Here is a 22441-nt window from a genome sequence, read left to right as displayed (position 1 = left end):
ACAGGCAGAGAGCAGTGGCTGCGGCGGCCTTGGGGTAGCGGGGGAGCTGGGAGCACGCAGCCGGAGAGCAACCCAGCTAGGCCCGGCCGGGAAGGCATCAGGCCGCGCTGGCGGCGGCGGCGGTAGCCACGATGATGGAAATCCAGATGGACGAGGGCGGCGGGGTGGTAGTGTACCAGGACGACTACTGCTCCGGCTCGGTGATGTCGGAGCGTGTGTCGGGCCTGGCTGGCTCCATTTACCGCGAGTTCGAGCGGCTCATCAGCTGCTACGATGAGGAGGTAGTGAAGGAGCTGATGCCGCTGGTGGTGAACGTGCTCGAGAACCTGGACTCGGTGCTCAGCGAGAACCAGGAGCACGAGGTGGAGCTCGAGCTGCTGCGCGAGGACAACGAGCAGCTGCTCACCCAGTACGAGCGGGAGAAGGCGCTGCGCAAGCAGGCCGAAGAGGTAGGTAGCAAGCTGGACTGCGGGTAGGCCCGGACCTAATAGGCCTGGCCCGAGTGGGGCGCGGAGGGGCTGGCTGGGTGGACCGCCGCCCCGCCCTGCTCCGCCCCGCCCCGGAAACCCTGCCTCTGACCTCGGGGCTGGCCTCGGTCCCAGAGGGCCTGCATTCTCAACCTCCTCTGGGCCATGCATCCTTGCAAGCCTATCCCTCCATCCTCTTTATTTTTATCCTAACTCGACTCACCCCGCCCCCCCTTCAACCTCGGGGAGTTCCTGCAGCCTTCTCTTCTATCCCACGGCCACACCCACAGGGGGAGGCCACCCTTCTTTGGGTATCCCTGGACGAAAGACTGCCTGTGACAAGTCAGAGGTCACCTGGAATGTCCCCAGCACTTAGCCCAGTCCCACCAGGAATGCCCAAGGTCACACACATTTTAGTGGCAGTTGCTTGATGGCCCAAGATACCTAAATATAACCATCGTCATTAAATTCTTGCTTCTTTTCTCTGCCTAAATCAGAGCTTGACTTTTTTTTTTTTTGTATGATCAAAGTGTTGCAAGAGCCCTGATTACTTCCCTTGAACAGCTACTCTAACCGCTGCAGTCGTCAACGTTCCCCCTAAATATATCCTCTTTGCAGTATGAAGCCGTCTTTGGGAGAGGCTTCTTTCCCTTGTGCCCTCCTGTCCAAGATTTTTATGTCTTTATGCAAAGGAATCAGTTGGTAACAGCTTCTAACATGTAATGAAAGCCAAAAACTGACAAACTTCTGTCACATCCATTGGATAAAACTGCCCTCGGGTTCTGTGTATATAATGTTATTGCTGAATTCTTGCCTTGTTGGTGGTTATCTTTTGCCTTATAAATTACTACTTTGGCCAAGTTGCAAGTATTTATAGAAGGACCTGGAAAACTCCAGTGTGGGCTTGGAGAAGGTAGAATTACAATTTTAGTGATCTAAAAATATTTTTACTCTGTAACTTGAAAAATTGCATGTGAACCAATCCTAACAGAAAGGCGGGGATCAAGAAGAAAAAAATGCATTCTTGTAGAATGTCAATAATCTTACTCTGCTTATTTACATAACATGAGGTTCTTTATCAAACTTTAATTAAACTAATAAATACGAAGTTTTCCTTAAACTAATTCAAACTCCTTTATGATGCATTTTGTTTTCCATGTTCTTATTTGACCACATTATCATCCAGATTTAAAGCAGAAATAAGAAAAAGGGCTTGTGAATTTCTTAAATCTTAGCTAGGATGTATTCCCACTGACATTTAAGGAATGTTTTGATAACCTGGAACCATAAAACAATTCTCTGAATGAATTTATTGTTTACCATAATGATACGTTTTTTATCTTTCAGTAAAGCAGGTATTGTTGATGGTAATACCTTTCTCAAGATTGATGTTCATAATCAGACCTAATGGCAATAGCTGATAAAACATAAGAGCTTATTATTTACAAGTGGAGATGCTAAAGATTATGCAAAGATTATAAAATGTGAGAGCAAAAGGGGATCTTAGATCATCTAGTCAATTTTTTTCATTACAGAGAGGGAAGACCTCAAAAGTTTGTGACCGGCCCAAGATTATACATTAATTATATCACAGTACCCCTGGTTCAAAGAAGGGTTGTCTTACACAGCAATCTTCTGGTCCTGTGTTTGAGAGACTAACTATTGTGCCAAAAACTTATGTTTGTATCTGATTCTTTTAATACTTTATAATTAAAACCATTGTTTGCCAAAATATTGCCTGATGCCCTTAATATTTTACCAACACCTAGTAAAAAAGAAACTTCATTTAAAATTTAATAAAAGAAATTTCCAAATTTTCAGGATAAGAATTAAGAGAAAGGGAACAACCATGTTATATATAGCACACTATACTCAGCGTTTATAAACATATTGTTTGATCCTCACAACTCTATGAAGTAGGTAATATTATAATCCTTATTTTAAATTGAGGAAACTGAGGCAGATAGAGGCTAAGTCACTTGCCCGGATCATACAGCTAGCTAGTAAGTGTGTGTATTTGAACTCAGGTCTTCCTGACTCCAGGCCCAGAGCTCTGTGTGCCACTTACCTACCTCCTGAATTAACATTTTATTGTGAAACTTTCCAATAAGTAGACTGGGCAGTCTTCCACAATATATCTAATTCTTTTGGGGGTAGGGAGTGGGGTCAGGACCTAAAAATTCTTTTAACTAGATCCACAATTCTTCTAAAACCTAGGCTCTTAGAACTTTGCCTGGGATTCCAAAAGGTCAAGTGACTTGCTTGGTGTTACAGTCATTCAATGGAGCAGCTGAACTTGGAATTAGGGAGATCTAAGTTCAAATGCAATTTCAGACAATTTCTTAACTGTGTGACCTTGGAGATGAGTAAAAGTCATTTAGCATCCTTCTTTCTATTTCCTCATCTGTAAAAAGGAGATAATAATAGCATCTAGCCCTCCAGGGTGGTTGTGGTCATATTTGTAAAGCACTAGTAAACCTTAAAGTGATACACACACACACACACATGACGACGACAACGATGATGATGATGATGATGATGATGATGATGATGATGATGATCTTGAGGGGGGGGGGGTGTCACAGCCTGAATTTCTGAAGCAGAGCCCAAATCTGAACCCCCTATTCCTAGCTACCTCTGATGTAATTTATATGCAAACAAATTTGGCTTCTTTGTTCTTTTAATGATTCTCCAGCCCTATGCCCAAATTGTTGCTTAAGTTTAAATATTGCTCATGGGAAAATTCTTGTGGGGATCAACCATTTCTTAGGTTAAAAATGGCCAACCAGCTTAGTATGGAGAAAAGCTTAAAGGAGAAAAATTTTTGCTATTAGAGATTGTATTGGTTCTATGATTAAAAGGAATATGAGTTTAGCAAAACAAATTTTATAGCTTAGGACAGTACCTGATTAATGTAAACATTTATTGGTTCTGTTGCATCTATTAAGAGAAAATTAGGCTTTTTTTTTTTTTTAGAAAGAATATTCTGTTGCCCTTGTCAGGCAAGCTACCCTACTTAATTTAGGCAGAGAATTATCCCAATATGCCTGATGAAACACAAAATAGAAGGTTAAAGTTAATATAATTTTTTTATTGCTGTACACTTTCTTAGACTTATGCTGTTGGCACCCTCTCCCAACTATAGTGCTCAAGAAGGCTTAGTCAGAGATGGGTAACTTGAGCTGCCTGCAGCATGTTCCTGAACTGGGAAGATCTAGGTTTTTCAGAACTAAGCATTGAATAATATGAGCAAATAGCCCTATTTTCTAGCTTCCACCTTTAGTAAGTACAGTTAAAGGAATTCAGAGATTGATCTGCCATCTAAGGGACGGTTAGTAAGAAGTATGTGGCATTTAGGTGAACTGTTTGCACTCTAGCCATATATCCTTCATTTTAATTTCTCTAAACTGAGATTGGTAATAACTGAAAGGCAATACAAAGGCTTCACAAATTTATATTGTCTTTGTGTGAATTTTGAAAATTTTTATTTACTCTTTCCATGATAAAAACAGTAATTTCACAACTGTCTGAATATATTTCTATGTGTATACAAGGTACAATTTCCCCTTCTACCACTTCTTACATTGAGAATTTTTTAAATTGCCCATTTGGGGATGAAGCCATTGGGATGTGGTGAATTTTGCCCTTTTGTCTTTTCATATTAGCACTCTAGTTGTGCTACAATCATGAGTAGTATAAGAAAGTAAATCCCCTTAGAAAACTAAAGCAGAAGGACCTCCACACACACATCATTAGTACACAGACAAAACCTTTTTTTCCCCTGAAAATGTAAATAAATTGTTTTGTTTTTTAATATTAATATAGGCATATGAATTCTTGTACTCATTCAGGTATTTTATTGCCTTTATAATAAGGAAAGTTGTAATCCTTCTTGCTTAAATTTCATTTATTAAGTATTTGATGATTAGAATCTACATACAAATGATCCAATCTATTTACACTAAAAAATTATACAAGTAATGATGACATTTTTATCGAATTTATATATCCCTTTTATTTATTAAATTTAATTTATATATGTATAGGTGTGTACATATACATATATTTTTTTACCAATTACATGTTAATAAAATTTCCACACAAATTTTTTTTAAGTTATATGATCGAATTTATCTCCCTCCTTCCCTTTTCTTCTCCCTCCTGAGGTTGGCAGGTGATTCAGTCTGGGTTATACATTATTATCATGCAAAACATTCCCATATTGTCAATTTTTGTGAGTTATATAGCCCTTTTAAGGCATAGGGGCTAAATCATAATCAACTTTTAGCTATGCTTAGATCATCCAAATTTCAGATTATGTGAAATGTTTTTTAATGCAACAGCCAGATTAACAATGTGTATGACTTTATATATAAACACACTCTGCCCTGTCTCTAACAAGAAGCTGAATGCCTGAGATCTCTGAAGGCTGTATATGTTTATAATTAGTCATTTGGAATCCATATTGGTCCTTGGATTTTTTTCAGAAATGTTATTTTTTACATACATATGAATTTTGCTAATAGAGATTTTATTTGTTTTGTGATTAAACAAAAAATGACTTTTGACAAATCTAAATTTTTTTTTGTATATGTGTGTTTGTATACACATATACACATGCACTTTGGTAGTCATTCTGGAATGTTCTGTTTCTTTCTTCACTCTTTATCACTTTATATAAGCCCTCTCAGGTTTCTCTCATTTCTGTATATCCATTTCTTGTGGTTCATTATTATTCATTATATTCATATAACAATTTGTTTAGCCATTCCTCAGTTGATAGACATCTACTTTGATTTTAGTTTTTTTGCTATTATAAAATGTGTTACTATGAATATTGTGGTATTTATGAGACCTTTCTTTCTACCATTGACCTTCTGTGGGATATATGCTTAAGAGTAGAATTTTAAGCCAACATGTGAGGATTTTAGTAATTTTTTTCTCGCATAATTCCACAGTTCCTACAGCATTGATTTCCATCTTTTATCATCTTTGCCAATTTCCTGGGTTTATAGTGAAATCTCAGAGTTGTTTTAATTTACATTTCTATTATTAGTATTATTTTTTCACACGGTCACCAGATAAGATTCTTAGAAGACTATATGAATGGAGAGTAGCCATCTTTATTCTTGAAGTCCAGAGAGGCTTAAAAATGTTGTTGGCCATTGCTACTCCTACTAAATTGATAGAAATCCTTATAGCCCTATTGGTTAGAAATTAGAGGGGAAGTAACACATTTTTTAATCTTTTATAACTTCAAATCAACAAATATGTGTTTATTGAGCCAAGTAATATGTGCTTAGGCCCCTGATGGGCACTGGGAGAATATAAAGATCAACAAGACATACTCCATCTTATTGAGGAACTTACATACGTGATTGAGAAGATTTTGTGAATGATTACTTATACTTCAAGCATCTCTGATTTAATTGGAGCAGGTACTTCAACCTTCTTCTCTTAAGACCATCTCTTTTTATAAAGAAAAGATATAGCCTCTAGTGGCCAAAATTCTGGGGCTGAACTTGACATTTTAATAATTAAATAATGGTTGAACACATTAACAGTAGTGTCATGAGGCGAGAAATCATTAATTACATCTGAATTAACTTTTAGGATGCAGATTACTTTGGTTTTCTGACTATTGTTTTTCAGCTAAACATTCTAAGTTTTCCCTCATATTATCTTTTACTTTCAGAGCTAGACCACCATATTCACCTTCAGTTTTATTCAATGAAGACTTCTCTTTTAAATGGAAGGTATAGAATCCCTTATCATCCTACTTCCAGTAACAAGCAGCTTTCTTTTTCTTCCTGACTATGCTTCCCTAAGAAATGAGATTCTCTCTGTGCTTGTGTAGGTGGACCCATAAATCTTGCTTTCCTATGTATTATTATAGTTAATTAAGAGTTCATTAATTACTTAGTCTAATTAGGGATTCTTGGTAAGTAGGAATAGGTTGGTTGGCTAGAGAAAGAGGATTGAAGGGTTAACTTTTTAAAATTTTATTTGTATTACTTGAAATTTTTATTTAATTAATTAATTTAGAGTATTTTCCCATGGTTACCAGATTCATGCTCTTCCTCTCTTCCCCCCGTCCAATAGCTGACCTGCAATTCCACGGAGTTTTACATGTGTCATTGATCAAGACTTATTTTTACATTATTGATATTTGCACTAGGGTGATCGTTTTAGATTCAGTATCCCCAATCATATTCCTATCAACCCATGTGATCAAGCAGTTGTTTTTCTTCTTATGTTTCTACTTCCAGAGTTCTTCCTCTGAATGTGCGTAGTGTGCTTTCTCATAAGTCCTTCAGAGTTGTCCTGAATCATTGCATTGCTGCTAATAGAGAAGTCCTTTACATTGGATTGTACCACAGTGTATCAGTCTCTGTGTATAATGTTCTCTTGGTTCTGTTCCTTTCACTTTGCATCAATTCCTGGAGGTCATTCCAGTTTACGTGGAATTCCTCCAGTTCATTATTCCTTTGAGCACAATAGTATTCCATCACCAACAGATTCCACAATTTGTTCAGCCATTCCCCAATTGAAGGGCATCCCCTCATTTTTCTATTTTTTGCCACCACAAAGAGCGCAGCTATAAATATTTTTGTACAAGTCTTTTTCCCTATTATATCTTTGGGATACAAACCCAGCAGTGGTATGGCTGGATCAAAAGGCAGACAGTTGAAGGGTTACCTTAAGAAGCCAGCTCTAGATGGCTAGATCAATCCAGCCATTGTCAGGTTCTCAGCAGCTAGCTCTCTCCAGGCTCTGCTGTGGGCCTACTTCCCTCTGTAGTGACACAGAGAAAACTCAGCCAGTCAGTCCTCACAGATCAACACTTCCACAAACTTTTTCCAAATGTCCAAGTATCTTCCAAAACCAACTGTCACCAACTCTTCCAGGGTTTTCCAAAGGAAAGATCCAGATATCCACCCTCTGAGTATCAGATCTCAAAGAGTCCCTGTTATTTACAACCGACCCCCTAGGGCTCCTGGGAATTCTTTTAAGGAACCTCCATGAAGATTCTAGCTGGCTTCTTAAGGTAACCCTTCAATCCTCTTTCTCTCACCAACCAACCTATTCCTAGTTACCAAGAATCTCTAATTAGTCCAAATAATTAATTAACTCTTAATTACAATAGTATCTTATTTACATCGACGTGACTTCTTTTTTAGGAACATGAATTCTGTAGAGTAAAGGTCATATTTCTTTTGTTTCCTTCCATACAGATTACAGTTCTATCACTCAGTTAAGGAATATTGAGATAAGCAAATATAGATTATTTTATTTATTTTAAGAATACTTTTTCATGGAACTATCATGGTAAGATTTTCTTGGCACATTTCAACCTGAATGAAACAGTCTACTGAACTTAATCTTTTTTTACTTCTGACTTCTACTCAAATGTATATATGATTTTATCAATGTGGGTACTCCTTTTAATGGTTTAAATCTATCCTCAATGCTTATCTATGTTTTCCCATAAATTCTCAACAGGGAATTTAATTCCACATACCAAAGTCTTTCCTCAAGATCTCTTGATATAATATGAACAACAATGGAACAAAGCACTGATAGTTTTATTGCATGACTGGCTAGCCTTTCTGATATTAAATCACTGATGCACTATCTTTTGCATTGCTTCTCCTAGCCAGATTGATAATCTGTTAAGCCTTCAGAAACTGGTATATTCTATGACATACAACTAACTATAAAAGATTACTGAAGAACAACTATCTTAAAAAGATGGACTTTTGATTCGAAGAGAAACTAAACATGAATTAAAATAGTGCTTAAAGTTTGCAATGCACTTTATATACACTATCTTATTTGATCATTAAAAGCATTGGATAGTTTCCCAAATTCAGCCTATTCTCCTCTTCAGTGCTTTGGCAAAATACATATACTAATGAACCAGCTTTATGGATTGTCCATTCAACTGCGTATCAGTTTACTATAGACATTCTTCATCCACTTGCTGTCTCCTGTGTGGATAGTTTGACTGGACTCTGCAGTGATAATGGATGTTGAAAGCACAGCAGTGTTTCAGGCCTTCATGCAATCAGTATAATATTATCTTAAACAGAATATCTAGATAACCTCACCATCTACAGGGAATATTTTTTTCCTTGTAAACTCTACAAAAGTAGCAGATACTTTTGGCAAACTCATCCTATTTCATGTAGTGTTTGATATCACTACTCCGGATAGTCATATGAAGTCACTTCTGTTAGATATTTCATAGAATCTTGAATGATTTTGACATATGAATAAGAGACACTTCATTGGAGGAGAACTTTTAAGGTGAAACTTAGCTTTACTAAATCAAATTTTTAAGAGTAAAAAAACAGTAAACACAGTGGAATTATTTTGTATTCTTACTACATTTTAGTCAGTTAGTATGACTGAAGATTTGTTCAGCTATAGAATATCATTTGCAAAACCTGCTTGCTTCCTTTTCATACCTTTATCAAAGATACACTTGATTCATCAGTAGTTTAGGTACATCATAAAGATTTTGTAGAAATGTCAAAGTAAACATGTGCTGGTATTTATAGATATTTTTATAGCCACTATTTTTGGTGACTTTCTTCTCTGGATTTTTGTTATATTGCTTTCTCTTAGTTTTCCTGTATGATCATTCTTGCAATCTCTCTTACTGTGACTTTCCTTAAAGACTTTGTCCTGGACTGTCTTTTCCCTCTCTGTACTCATTCTCAGCTACCACATCAGTTCTTATGGCTGTAAGAATTAAATTTAATTATTATCTCAGTGGGAAATTACTCCCAGATCTATATATTCAGCAATTATCTTTCTCCTGAGTTCTAACCAGTCTCATATCACTAGCTGCTTGGACATTCTGAAATAGATGTCTATGGGCATTTCAAATGTAATTCTCTCCAAAACTGAGTATTCATTATCTTTTTCCCCAAAGTTTGTCTCTTTCAAGGGCACCACCATCTTTCTAGTCACTTAGGTTGACAAGGAATAAAGTCATTCTTGATTCCTCTTATCTGTCACCCCATATAGCCATTGCTATTCTTACTGGTTTTGCTTTCACTGTGATCTCCTTCTCTATTCACACAGCTGTTACCCTAATTCCAACCCTTCTCACCTCTCACCTTGACTATTGCATTAATCTCTCAAATTGGTCTTATGGTTAAAATCTCTACTCCCTTGAATGTATCCCCTGCACATCTTCCAAGTGACAATTCCTAAAGAATAGATATTTGATCTGATGATGCCACTTTTCTACTTAGTAAACTCTTGTGACTCCTAGTTACATGTAAGATAAAGTGCAAATTCTCTGTTTAACTTTCAAAACCTTTTACAACCTGACCCCAGTCTACCTTTTTAGGCTTGTTAATACATTACTCATATTCACAAACACTGTTATCAAGCCAAACTCTCCTTCTTGCTTTTTCCCTACATATGAAATTCTAGCTCTTGTTTCTGTTTTTTTTTTCATAGGCCAGCCCCCACATTTGGAATGTACTTTCTCTTCACTTGTGCCTCTCAAGTCCTAGTTTCCTTCAGAGCTCTGCCCACATGCCACTGACTACTTTGAGACGCCTGTTGATGCCTTCAGATATGTTTTCTCTGTCCAGAAATTTCTTACATTCATTTTGCATATATTATTTTTGTACTTGCTGACCCACCAGCAGGCTATTGTAGTAGTCCAGGAATGAGGTAATGAGGGCCTGCACTAAAGTGGTAACAGTGCCAAAGAAAAAAAGAGGGCCATATTCAACAGATGTTGCAAAGGTAAAATCTATAGACCTTGGCAACCTCTTGGATATAGAGGTGGAGAGATAGTGAAGAATCCAGGATGACTCCTAGGTTGTGAGCTGAAGGACTAGAAAAGTGATGAAGATGAGAGGTGTAGAGAGAGTTTGAGGAAAAGATAATTCCATTTTCAGCATGTTTATTTTGATGGCTATTGGACATCCAATTCTAGATGTCTGAAAGGCAGTTGGAGATATGAGGTTGGAGGGTCAGCAGAGAGGTTAGATAGGATAGTAAGTATGAACATTGTTAGCATAAATGGTAATTAATGTGTGTGTGGGAGCTGATGAAATCACCGAGAGAAGTAATATAATGAACAAAGAAAAGATAGCCCAGGACAGATGATCTAAAGAACCGGTATTGAGAAGGAGTAGTCAGGGAAGTAGGAGAACCAGAAAGACCAGGAGAGTGGTGTCCTAAAAATCTAAAGGGATGAGTATAAAGAAGAGAATGATCAGAAATGTCAAAGACTACTGAGAATCAATAAGAAAGAGGATTGAGAAAAGGCCATTGAATTTAGTAACAAAGAGATTATTTGTAATTTGGGGGAGATTATTTGCAGTGGAATGATGAGATTGCAGAAGTCAAATTAAGAGATTAAGAAGAGAAGTGAAAGGAGAAATTAGAGGAACTTCTTGTAGATGGTCTTTTCAAGAAGTTTAGTCATAAAGGGCAGAAGAAATATGGAATGAAAGTGATAAGTTTTTTCAGATCGGTGGAGTCAAGGGCATATTTGCAGCAGTAGGGAAGGAACTAGTAGACTGAAAATTAGTGATAGAGTGATGACAGAAGGAGCAATCTGCTGGAGGAAATGAGATGGAATGAGATCTTTTGAGCTGGTAGGGAGGGGTTAGCCTTGATAATGAGAAAGACCACTTCATTATGTGAGACAAGTTGAAGGAGAAGATAGTGTCAAAAGATAAACGAATATTAGAAGTTATAAGAAAGCTGGTAGAAAAGGGAGCTGTTAAGAGAATGGACTCAGTTTTTTTCTGTAAAATATAAGAAATATTTTCCAGCTAAAAGGGTGGGGAAGAGGGAGCCATATAAGGTTTAAAGAAGAATGAAAAAAGGGAGCAGCTAGGTGGTTCAGTGTGATAGAGGGCCAGACTTGGAGCTGGGCTCAAATCTGGCTTCAAACACTTCCTACCTGTGTGACCTTGGGCAAGTCACTTAAGCCCAATTACCTAGCCCTTAACTGCTCTTCTGCCTTGAAACGGATACTTATTGATTCTAAGACATAAGATAAAATTTGCTGGATTTTTTTTTAAAGGAGAAATGAAAAGGTGAAAAGAGTGCTGTGGAGAATGGGATAGTGAGTAGATAAGGGTAGGCATAGTAGGATTGCCTAGCAGCAGTGAAGGCCCACATGAAAATGTATAACGTAAGTTTGTAGTGGACCCAGTCAGAATAGTTGAATGATTTTTCTCCATCTTTGTTGAGCTGCACATATAGGAGCAAAGGCAGAGAGAGGGTGGTAGGAATGATTGAAGTCTGAGGGTTAGAAGGATATAATCATCAAAATGATAAGGGATTTAAGGATTCAAGAGAGTAGGACAGTATAGAGTTGAATTGGTTAAGCAAGGGATCAAGCTTAGGAAAAGAGGAGAGAATGAAAAGATAAGAATCATGTAACCGTGGAAAAAAAATTTTTTTTAAAACAATACAAAATATAAAATACTTGTTCTTTTGGAAAAAAAGAGAGAATTGAAGGCTCATGGGATAAGAAGTCACCATTGATTTGTTAGAGCCAAGATCACTAAATAAGATTAAAAATGGGAAGATAAGGGACCTAATTTAGGAAATTCCAATCTGACTTATTTAGGCAAGTTGTTGGTGCTAAAAAATGGGGAATAGATAAAAGACTGATCCGTCAGCATAAACTATTACCACTTCCTCTGAAAGTTTAATTTGACAGTCATTTGCCATTATGAGGAAGAAAAGCTTAGAAAAAGCCTTGGCCAGCACTTATTAATGGTCTTGCTAATGGATGGAGGTGATAGCCAACAACAACTGGTCTGATATACAAACTCATTTGTAAACTCTCACTGAAGAATTTGGGGAAAATTATAAGTCTCATAAAACATCAAGAAGCAATAGAGAGAAATGTGAATTTATAAACAGGTTGAAGAGAAACCCTACACTATCTTGAGGGCACTTAAGTATGAAATAGGACATCTAATAAGCAAAAATTGAGATCTGTCAATATTTCTTAAAAAAAATTTTTCAACTTCTATGCCTTTATTTCCTTATCTGTAAAACAAGAAATATAATAATACTTTCATTGTCTATTTCTCATAGTAGTTATAAGGTTCAAATGGGATAGTAATGTAATATGCCTTGCCAATTGTGAAGTTCTTTGTAAATCTTCAAGAAATATGTAGTTGTCTTTTGCTTAAATTCATGGGTTTAAGAAGTTCAGAAACAACTAACTGGTACAGTGAGTAGTAGAGTATTAGACCTGGAGTCAAGAAGACCTAAGTTCAAATTCAACCTCAGACACTTACTGGTGTGAACTTGGACGAGTCACTTAACTTCTGCTTGCCTTAGTTTTCTCAGCTATAAAATGGAGATAATAATAGCACCTACTTCCCAAGACTGTTGTGAAGATCAAATGGGATAGTATTTGTAAAACATTTAGGACAATGCCTGACATAGTAGACCCTTAATAATTGCTTGTTTCCTTCCGTCATGGAAGAGCTGTATTTTATTCATCCCTAATGGATTAAAAATCCAATTTACTTGTTGAGACCTATGAAAAACAAAAGATTCCATAATCATTGTCTTTTTCTTCATTAGTCCTAAGTTTGTGCCCCAGCTTTAAACCCACTGGTTTCCCTAGAAAAGACTCATAGTGTTCAAGCCTATACAAAGACCTTACTAATCTTGATTGTTTAACTTTTGGATAGACCCAGGGATAAAATGGAGGGTCAAATGAATCACTAGCTGTTAATCACATCTGTCATGATTTGTTGTATTTTGGGATCTAATGCACCCCGGTGAATTGTTTCCATATTTTAGCTCAAAATCTGTCAAGTCATGTAAAAGTCAAAAGAGAGAGAAATAGGTGAGTAAGAAAAGTCTTTAGCCAATAGAGAACATTTTGACAACTAACCCATCAGCCTTTTCTCTGAGAACATGGCAGAATCAATCTAGAGAAAGCTAGATGGGTACTCTAAGTAAGAAAGTAAACCTTAACACAAGGATTTATCACATCATTGGCTGCATTTCCCACCCCCACCCCCCAATCCCCATTTATCTTTGGTTTTAATCTGTAAGAAGCTTTCTTCTACGTAGCTCCATTTATAGCTAGCTTTATTCACACCTTACTTATCCCCTTATTTCCTTAATTATTGTCAACTCTTAGCATAACCAGCATATCCATTCAGTTCTTCAGACACTTCTTAGACATCTGTTAGATACAAGGCACTATGGTAGATGTTAAGAATATAGATAAGAGAAAATACTGACCTTACTCTTTAGAGTTTATGATCTAATGTGGGGGGAAAGCAGGGAAGACATATAAGGAACTGTTACAAGGGAGAGTGAGGTCCAGGCAAAGTAGGAAAAAATTCCAGAAAAAGAAAGCTAACCTTTGGGCAATTGCAGAGTAGGGGAAAATTGGGGGGGGGGCGGGGGGACGGGGAGGAAACAGAGTAGAAGAAAAAACCCATTTCTGAATATGATTGATCTGATTGAGGACCAGCTTCATCAGAGACCCCTAGTTGTATAATTGTTTTGCATGAATTATGGCAGATCTTAATTGACATGAAATTTGGTGGCTTTGCTGCCTTCTATCATTTTCTTTTTGGGTTTTTTACCTACTAGGATTAGGAGAAAGGTCTAGTTCTCACAAATCCACTCTTATTTTTCCAAGGAAAAGTTATTTACTGTGCTTTGTGCAGACTGCCCAGGATAGAGACAAAAATTAAATAGGCCCTGCCTTCAAGGAACTCTATTCTAACTAGATAGAGAACATGGGCCCAGAAAACAGATACCAGGTTAACTTTTATTTGGAAGACACTAAAAGCTGGTTGGTCTAAGAAAGGTCAGGTCACTTGTGGAAGGTGGTGCTTCAGCTGATCCTTTTTTTCCCCTTGTTTTAAATTTATTTCATATAATTTGTTCCCAGGTATGACAGCTCCTCCTTTTCCACCTTGCACACTATAGAAAGTATCACCCAACCAAAAAAAATATAGATAGATAGATAGATAGATAGATAGATAGATAGATAGATAGATAAATAGATAAATTATGCCCTTTTGTGTTTCTGTTTTTCAGTTCATTCTCTAGAGGTAGACATTCACAAGTTATGCTTCAAATATTAATTCTGTGGCTATATAATGTTCTCTTGGTTCTACTCATTTCACTCTTCATTACTTCATGTAGGTCTTTCCAAGTTATTAAAAAATTAACCTGCTCATTATTTCTTACAGCACAGAAGTATTCCATGCTCCAGTTGATTCTTAAAGAAAACCTTATTTTTCAAAACTTTTTCCCCCAAATCTCTCATATTTGTATGGTTTTCCTTGGTTGTAGAGGTATTTCCCTAAATATAGTTTTTTTTGTTGTGTTTTTTTTTTTTTTCTGAATCCTGGGCAGTCTGCAGTCTGAATTCTGAATTTTTTTTTGTTTCTTTGTATATTCCTCAGCCCTTTTTATTCCATCTTTTCCCCCTTTGGGATTTTTCTTGCTTCCTATATCTTACCTTCAGTGAGTCATCTGGTGAGAGCCCCAGATGTCTCATTACAAGGATCTCTTAGAGGTTATTAAAAGATCTTTGTAGGAGAGAAATAGATACACAAAACACCCATCCTTGTGGTCCCAAGTTATATTATATGTGTATTATATATAATATGTGTGCTTATGCATGTGTATTCATAGTGATGGATGAATGAGGTTTTATAAATAATATGTAATCATGGCAAGCATCAATTTAACTAAATAATCAAGAAACTTGTTACATGAAAAAGATAACCATGTTTTTAATCCTTCATTATCCTAGAAATTCTTCTGCCTTTCTAAAGGCTCTAATCTTCTTTGTAACTATATTTTTATTTTAATTTAGGACTATTCACTAGTACATTTTTCATTTTGAAAATGTTTTATTTTCATTCCAGTTTTATATTGCTTTGGTTTTATTCAGATATACATGTTATAAATTTAAATTCTAAAGCTAAACCGACAATCCCTCTTACTTTTGGTGGCTGAAGAATAGAAATATTATGTTATAGTCATGGAACAATAGAAGCTAAGTGTTCCTTGTGTTTTTTACTTTTCCATTAATTCTGAATCAGGAGTACTTTAAATGTTGATGAAGACAAAAGTAGGTTATATCTAATTCAGATGTTTAATATAGTGAGGTGCAATACCTGTATTTTGGGAAAATTAGAGACTCTCCATGCCATTTTTAATGGATAGGCAGGGGATAGGCAGAAGCCAACATGTCTCAAAGCATTTTAGGACATTGTATTGCCTAATTAGAAAATATTAAGAGTATTCTATCTTAATGTGCTATTTATAAAGTCATTTTTAGAGGACAGTTGTCATATGCTCCTGTATTCACACACTGATATTAACTTGCTATATGTGACATGATGCTAGTTACACATTTCCTGGCTTGATTTCCTCATCAATTAAAAGTTGGCATTGTAACATATAATCTCTTAAATTGGATAGATTGTGGTAATAGAGCTCAGAATTGAAGTCTTGTGGCCTACTTATTTATTTGTTTACATTTATTATTTATTAATTTTTAGCAATCTTTTCTTTTTGAATTTTGAGTTCCAAATTCTCTCTACCCTCCCCCATCCTGTGAGAAGGCAAGCAATATGATATCAATTATACATGTGAAATCATGTAAAATATTTCCATATTAGCCATATTGCCAAAAAAAGAATACAAGCAAAGAAAGTGAGAAAATTATATTTCAATTTGCTCTCATGGTTCATTATTTTTGTCTCTGAAACAGAAAAGCAAATTTTCATCACAAGTCTTAGATCATTGTATTGATCAGAGTGGCCAAGTCTTTAACAGTAGATTATCATGAGAATATTGCTGTTATTGTATTCGATAATCTTCCATTCTTCTCATTTCACTTTGTCAGTGTGTATGTCTTGTTTTTTTCTGGAAAAGTTCTTAGTCATTTCTTATAGCACAGTAGTACTCCATCATAATCATGTGCCACAACTTGTTCAGCTATTCCTCAATTGATGAGTATCCCTTTGATTTTCAGTTCTTTGCCACTGCAGAAAGAGCTCCTATAAATATTTTTTTTTGCATATTGGTCCTTTTCTTTTTTCTGTGATCTCTTTGGGATCTTGTAGTGGTATTGCTAGATCAAATGTTATGCATAGTTTTATAGCCCTTTGGACCTACTTCCAAATTGTTCTCTGGATTGATTGGACCAGTTATAGTTCATTAGTGTAGCTCTTTTTCCCTTATCCCCTTAAGCATCTGTCATTTTATGATAGATATAAAGTGGGTACCTCAGAGTTTTTTTTTTACTTTGCCTTTCTCTAACTGATAATGATTTAGACCATTCTTATAACTATTGATAGCTTTGATTTCTTCTTCTTCAAACTTCCTGTTTTGTATCCTTTGACCACATGTCAATTTGGAACTGACTCTTATTTTTATAAATTTAACTCAGTCCTATACTCAATATATGCTTGAGAAATTAGGCATATCTCAGAGAAACTTGCTGTAAATTTTTTTATATTATTCCATTGTCTATTGTACTTTTTATTTTTTGGTAAAGATATTTTATTTTTTTATGAAAGTGTTTTTCATGGCAGTACATGCACATGCATCACCCATATCAAATTACTTATCATCTCCAAGAGGGAGGAGGGAAAGGAGGAAGGGAGACAATTTGGATCTTATTATTTCAGAAGATTGTTATTACATTTAATTGGAAAAATGAATTTTTTTCTTTTATTAAAAATATTTTATTTTCCCAATTAGAAGTAATAACAATCTTCTACATAAGTTTATTGAAGTTATAAGATCCATATTGCCTTCCTCCCTCTCTTTTTGGAAATGGTAAGCAAATCGAACTGGGTTATACATGTGTATTGCCCTGAGAAACATTTCCATATTGTTCGTTGTTGTAAGAGAATACTCATATAAAGCCAAAACCCCCAAATAAAAACCCAAATAAACTAAAGTGAAAAAATTGTATGCTTTGATCTGCATTCTGACTCCCATGATTCTTTTTCTGGAGGTGTGAATAGCATTCTTTGTCATAAGCCCCTCAGAATTGTCCTGACCATATTGCTGAGAGTAGCTAAGTCTAAGTCTTTCACAGCTAATCATCCCTCAACATTGCTATTTCCTATGTACAGTGTTCTCTTGATTCAGCTTTCACTCTGCATCAGTTCAGGTAGGTCTTTCCAGCTCTTTCTGAAGTCATATCCTATTCATTGTTTCTTACAGCAAAAGTATTCCATCATCTATGGTACCTTTTAACTATAATGCTGTTTTCCTGATTATCCCTTTTAATTAGATCTCTTTTTGTTTTGACTTTGAGATCTTGACTGCTACCTCTGCCTTATATATTTCATCTGAAGAATATTAGATTCTGTTCTAGTCCTTTATTTTAACTCTTTGTACATCTTTCTGTTTCAGGTGTGTCACTTGTAAACAACATATTGTTGGATTCTGTTTTCTAACCTATTCTGCTATCTATTTCCATTTTATGGGTGAGGTCATCTCATTCACAGTTATGATTAGTATGTTTTCCTCCATCCCATTTCTTTCTGTTTCTTCCTCTCTCTCTCTTTTTTTATTCTGTCCCTATCCAAAAGTCTTTTGTTTCTAACCACTGCCTCCCTAAATTTGGCCTCCCATTATCTCCCAACCCTTTTTTCTTATCCCTTTCCCCCACTATTTTCTTATTTTTCTACACCCAATTGAGTGTGTATATATTGTAAAGATTAAAATTAATATATAAGAATGATGTATTAAGTATTATATTTTATAAGGTTTGTTAATAATAACTAAAGTAAAAAAAGCTAGCTAACCCAACCACTGTTATGAGAAAAGAGAGGGAGAGGGGCGGAGTTACAGAACGTAAAGATGCACATAAACAAAAAGGGAAAAGGAATTTTGGGATGAGGAAAGAATTCTGGGAGATGAAGTCCAAAGGTACAAAATTTCTAATTAATACAATATATTCTTCCCTCTTTGAACCAATTCTGATGAGAATGAGATTCAAGCCTTGCCTGCTACCTGCGCAGAGCCCCCTCCACTGTAAAAATTCTTCTTTTCATGCCATTTTTCTGTGAGAAAATTTGTCCCATTCACCTCTCCTTTCCACCTTCTCCTCTTTCTCACCCCTTCATTTTTTTTGAGAGATCATTCCAACATAATCAACTCACAGTACATGCCTTCTCTCTGTGTAAACTCCTTTTAACTGCCCTGATAATGATCAAGTTCTTAGGAGTTATACTTATCATGTTCCCATATAAGATTGTAAGCAGTTTGACTTTATTGAGACCCTTGTGATTATTCTTTCATGTTTACTTTTTTATTCTTCTTTTGAGTCTTGTGTTTGAATGTCAGTTTTTCTATTCAGCCCTGATCTTTTCTTTCATCAGTCATGCCTGAAAGTCCTCTATTTCATTAAATCTCTATTTTTTTCCCTGAAGGTTTATTCTTTTGCTGGGCAGGTTGTAATCTTAGCTTCTTTGTTTTCCAGAATATCATGTTCCAGACCCTCCTCCTTTAACATGGAAGCCAAATTGCTTATTTATTGGTTGTGAAACACAGAGCAAGTCACTTGTCCTCTCTGGGCCTGGTTTTATGTAACTGAAACATAAGGGAATTGGATTAGATAATCTATAATATCCCTTTTAAATCATATGAAACTTCACTCTGGTGTGTTCATGCTTCTGTTATCTGTGCATTCTGTTAGCTATGCCTTCTTACATCCTTTTCTATTCTTTTTGCTTATAGAAATTCATTGAGTTTGAAGATGCCTTGGAACAAGAAAAGAAAGATCTACAAATCCAGGTTGAACACTATGAATTCCAGACTCGACAGCTAGAGTTAAAAGCCAAAAACTATGCAGATCAGAGTAAGTTACTTAATATATATAACCCAGTTGATCATGTTTTTTGCACTAAGATTTCTTGAGGTAGATAATGTGTTGAGATCTTTGAGGGAAAAGAGCTAGGGAAGAATAATAATATTCCTATTTCAGACAGCACCTTTTAATTTAGGTAGAAGGTTTGTTGAAGGTTTTTGGTTTAGATTAGTTTCTACACTTAAAAAGTATATTACTTAAGTCCTTGCTACCTTATTTTAATGTTCTTTTCACTGAATCACCTGGCCTCTTCAATAATAAAATTAAGTAATATTTATTCTTTCTTGATCTGAAATGTTGTAATTTTCTATTGGAACTGCCATAATGCTGATAAAGGAGAATCTTGTTTTATGTAACTCTAATACATTTTAAGACTCTTCCCATAAGATGAAAATCACATATAATAGTGGTATAGTCATTTGTAGATTTTTTTGATCTTAATAGCCCCCTCCAGGTTCCCCAAACAAAAGTTAGAAACTAGTTTGCAAAAACTAATGGCTCAGAGAACTAAATGGGGTCTTGGGTAAGAGATAACAGGCCATTATTTAATAGGTATTTCTTATACAAATATATACCTAGGCACATTATGACTTCTTGGGCTTGTCAGAACTACAAACATCACTACTCTTATACTTTGAGGTCATTATTAATAACTAAATAGTATTAATGAAACAAAGAAAAGCACTGCTCTGACAGGGACACAACTTGTTACAAGTAAGAACTTCAGACAAAGATAAATGCAGAAACTGATGTTTGGCTCAAAACACTATGATGACTAACCCTAACTTTTCTCAGAGTAAGAATGAGTGTGATTGGACCAATTGTCATGAGACTACACCTCTTATGAAAATGGTGAAATTTAACATGTAATTAAAAATTTTTTATTTTATGTAGTTTTCTGCCTCTTTTTTAAATTGCTTACTTGTGTAGCTCTGAATTCACTACTGTCGTTTGTGTAAAATGAGGTTCTATTATATCTAAGAAGGCACAGTGGTCCTTGGGTATAATGTACAGAGTAGCTGGTAAGGCTCAGGTATCCATTGGGCAGAATAGATGATGATCTGTAGGGAATAGGCATGGTTGCAGGGCAGATGCCAAGGCTCTGGGATCTGTCACCAGAAAAATGGCTGTTCCTTGGTCATGCAGGTGGTGTGTACAGTCATGTCTTCTTTACATTAGAGGCCCAACCAATAACTGTTGGGAATGGTGGGTAAGGAGAGGATAGTTGGGAATGGGCCCAAGGTTCAGAGTTAAGTGGAAAAGTGATGAGAGTCATTGTCTAGCAAGGATGGCAGGGGGAAGGGGGGGGATTGGCAGGTAGATTAGAGGAAGGGTTTGCCTCAGCCCTTGACCTTCTGAACCCTCTTTCTCTTTTTTTCTTGGCTCTTCTTCCAGTTTGTTATGACCATTCTTGGATATTTATTATTTGGGATTAAAAAGATGGATTGCAACATGAAATAATGGATTTAGACCATGACTTGTAATCAGAAAACCTTGGTTCAAGTCCTGGTTCTGCCATTTCCCAGTTTTGTGACCTAGTGTAGCTCATTTCACTTTTTTGGTCTTTCCTTTTAAAAGGTTAATACTCCTTTACCAAAGTCCTCCTCAGGTATTACACTCTGGCATAGAAGTGAATACAGATTTTTTTTTAACTAGGCTATTTCAAAGTATGAAAATGTTTGCACACCCTACAGGGTTGTTGTGAGGAACATCTTCCTAAATTTTTAAGCACTATTTTATTTGAGGAAAGTGCTTTGTAAGTTGTAAAACAATATATCAACATAACCATTCTTAATTCCTTATTCCTTAAGGAAAAGGTTAAGTTATTCCTGTGTTGATTTTTTTTTTTAAGTAACTAGTCAGATAACAAAAGTTGTTGCTCTCTAGATGAGAGGTGTCAAACTTAGATTGCCAAACCAGATTAAAATGTAATTTGGAAATATTTAAGAAAATAAATACAAATATAATACAAAATAGATAATATTAATTTTTAGTTTTCTAAATTAATATGTAGTCTTCAGGAATCTCATTCTATTTGAGTCTGACACCACTGCCCTGGACTATCCCTAAATATTCCCTGTCCACTTCTTTTCATCCTGAATGGCAAGGGTTGTAACTGAAACTGGCTATTAACTCTCTGCAAGTTATTGATTTAAAACTAAGAGTGAGCTGCCCATAGTCAAACCTTTTTAGTGGGAGCATACCTTTGGAGGAAGTTAACTGCCTTCTTCAGAGTATTTTTTTATTAGAACCTCCTACTAAGTAATGAAGGCTTTCTCAAGAATTCCTTAGAAGACTAATTATGTGTTTAGGAATTGCTTATGAATCTTCTAGTCAGCAAAAGAATCTTACTATTTCTTGTTATGTTTGACATGCATCAGTAGCCCCTGACTCTAGGTGCTAGTTTTGGAGGGCTATCAAAGGGAGTGAATGGAGCAACTAATAAACAGATTATGTAATTGACCAGTAATGGCTATGTTGTCTAGTTTCTCGACTGGAGGAACGTGAATCAGAGATGAAGAAGGAATATAATGCCCTGCACCAGAGACACACAGAGGTATGTACCCCATCTTATTTAGTTCCAACAGCTCTCAAACCATGACCTTAAAACTTAAAAATAAATGATGAACAAGAGGCAAAGAGGATAAACTCTTCTAAGTAGATTGATTTCCTTTTCTCCCTTCCAATCTGCTATGATCTTTATTTCAATTGAATTTTCACTGTGCTTTCCAGGATTTGCCTAAGTATTATATTGTTGGCCTTAAAAAGTTTATTCGTCCACTTGTGATTTATACTTCTATTCTATGTTCATTGCATTCCTATTAGAAGCATTACAGACCACACAGAGCCCAGAAATATAGCTAGTTAGGGGTAGGAAAAACAGATAAATTAATTTACTGAAGTAATATTTTTACTCATGAGTATTTACTCTTCCACAGATGATCCAGACCTATGTAGAGCACATTGAACGATCCAAGATGCAACAGGTTGGGGGAAATAGCCAAACAGAGGGCAGTCTACCAGGGAGAAGGTATGATGAGAAGACTGAATATTAGTAAAATTTCATCTTTTCTCACAGCATGTACCATGGAAA

General features: G+C 35.9%; 1 protein-coding gene across 3 annotated transcripts in view; it reads left to right on the top strand.

Annotated features, from left to right (window-relative positions):
* Window positions 1–22441, top strand: part of MAPK8IP3 (mitogen-activated protein kinase 8 interacting protein 3) — an 82180-nt gene continuing 59739 nt past the window's right edge. For all 3 annotated transcript variants that reach the window (XM_044657379.1, XM_044657388.1, XM_044657371.1), the window contains exons 1-4: window positions 1–449; window positions 19218–19338; window positions 21834–21904; window positions 22287–22378. In XM_044657379.1, the coding sequence (XP_044513314.1) occupies window positions 132–449; window positions 19218–19338; window positions 21834–21904; window positions 22287–22378 (602 nt within the window). In that variant the 5' untranslated portion in view covers window positions 1–131. The remainder of the gene's footprint in view (window positions 450–19217; window positions 19339–21833; window positions 21905–22286; window positions 22379–22441) is intronic.

This window comes from Gracilinanus agilis, chromosome 1, assembly GCF_016433145.1.
Source record: "Gracilinanus agilis isolate LMUSP501 chromosome 1, AgileGrace, whole genome shotgun sequence".
NCBI lineage: Eukaryota > Metazoa > Chordata > Mammalia > Didelphimorphia > Didelphidae > Gracilinanus > Gracilinanus agilis.
Note: the sequence above shows the minus strand (reverse complement) of the source record. Positions and strands in the feature narration are given on the sequence as shown.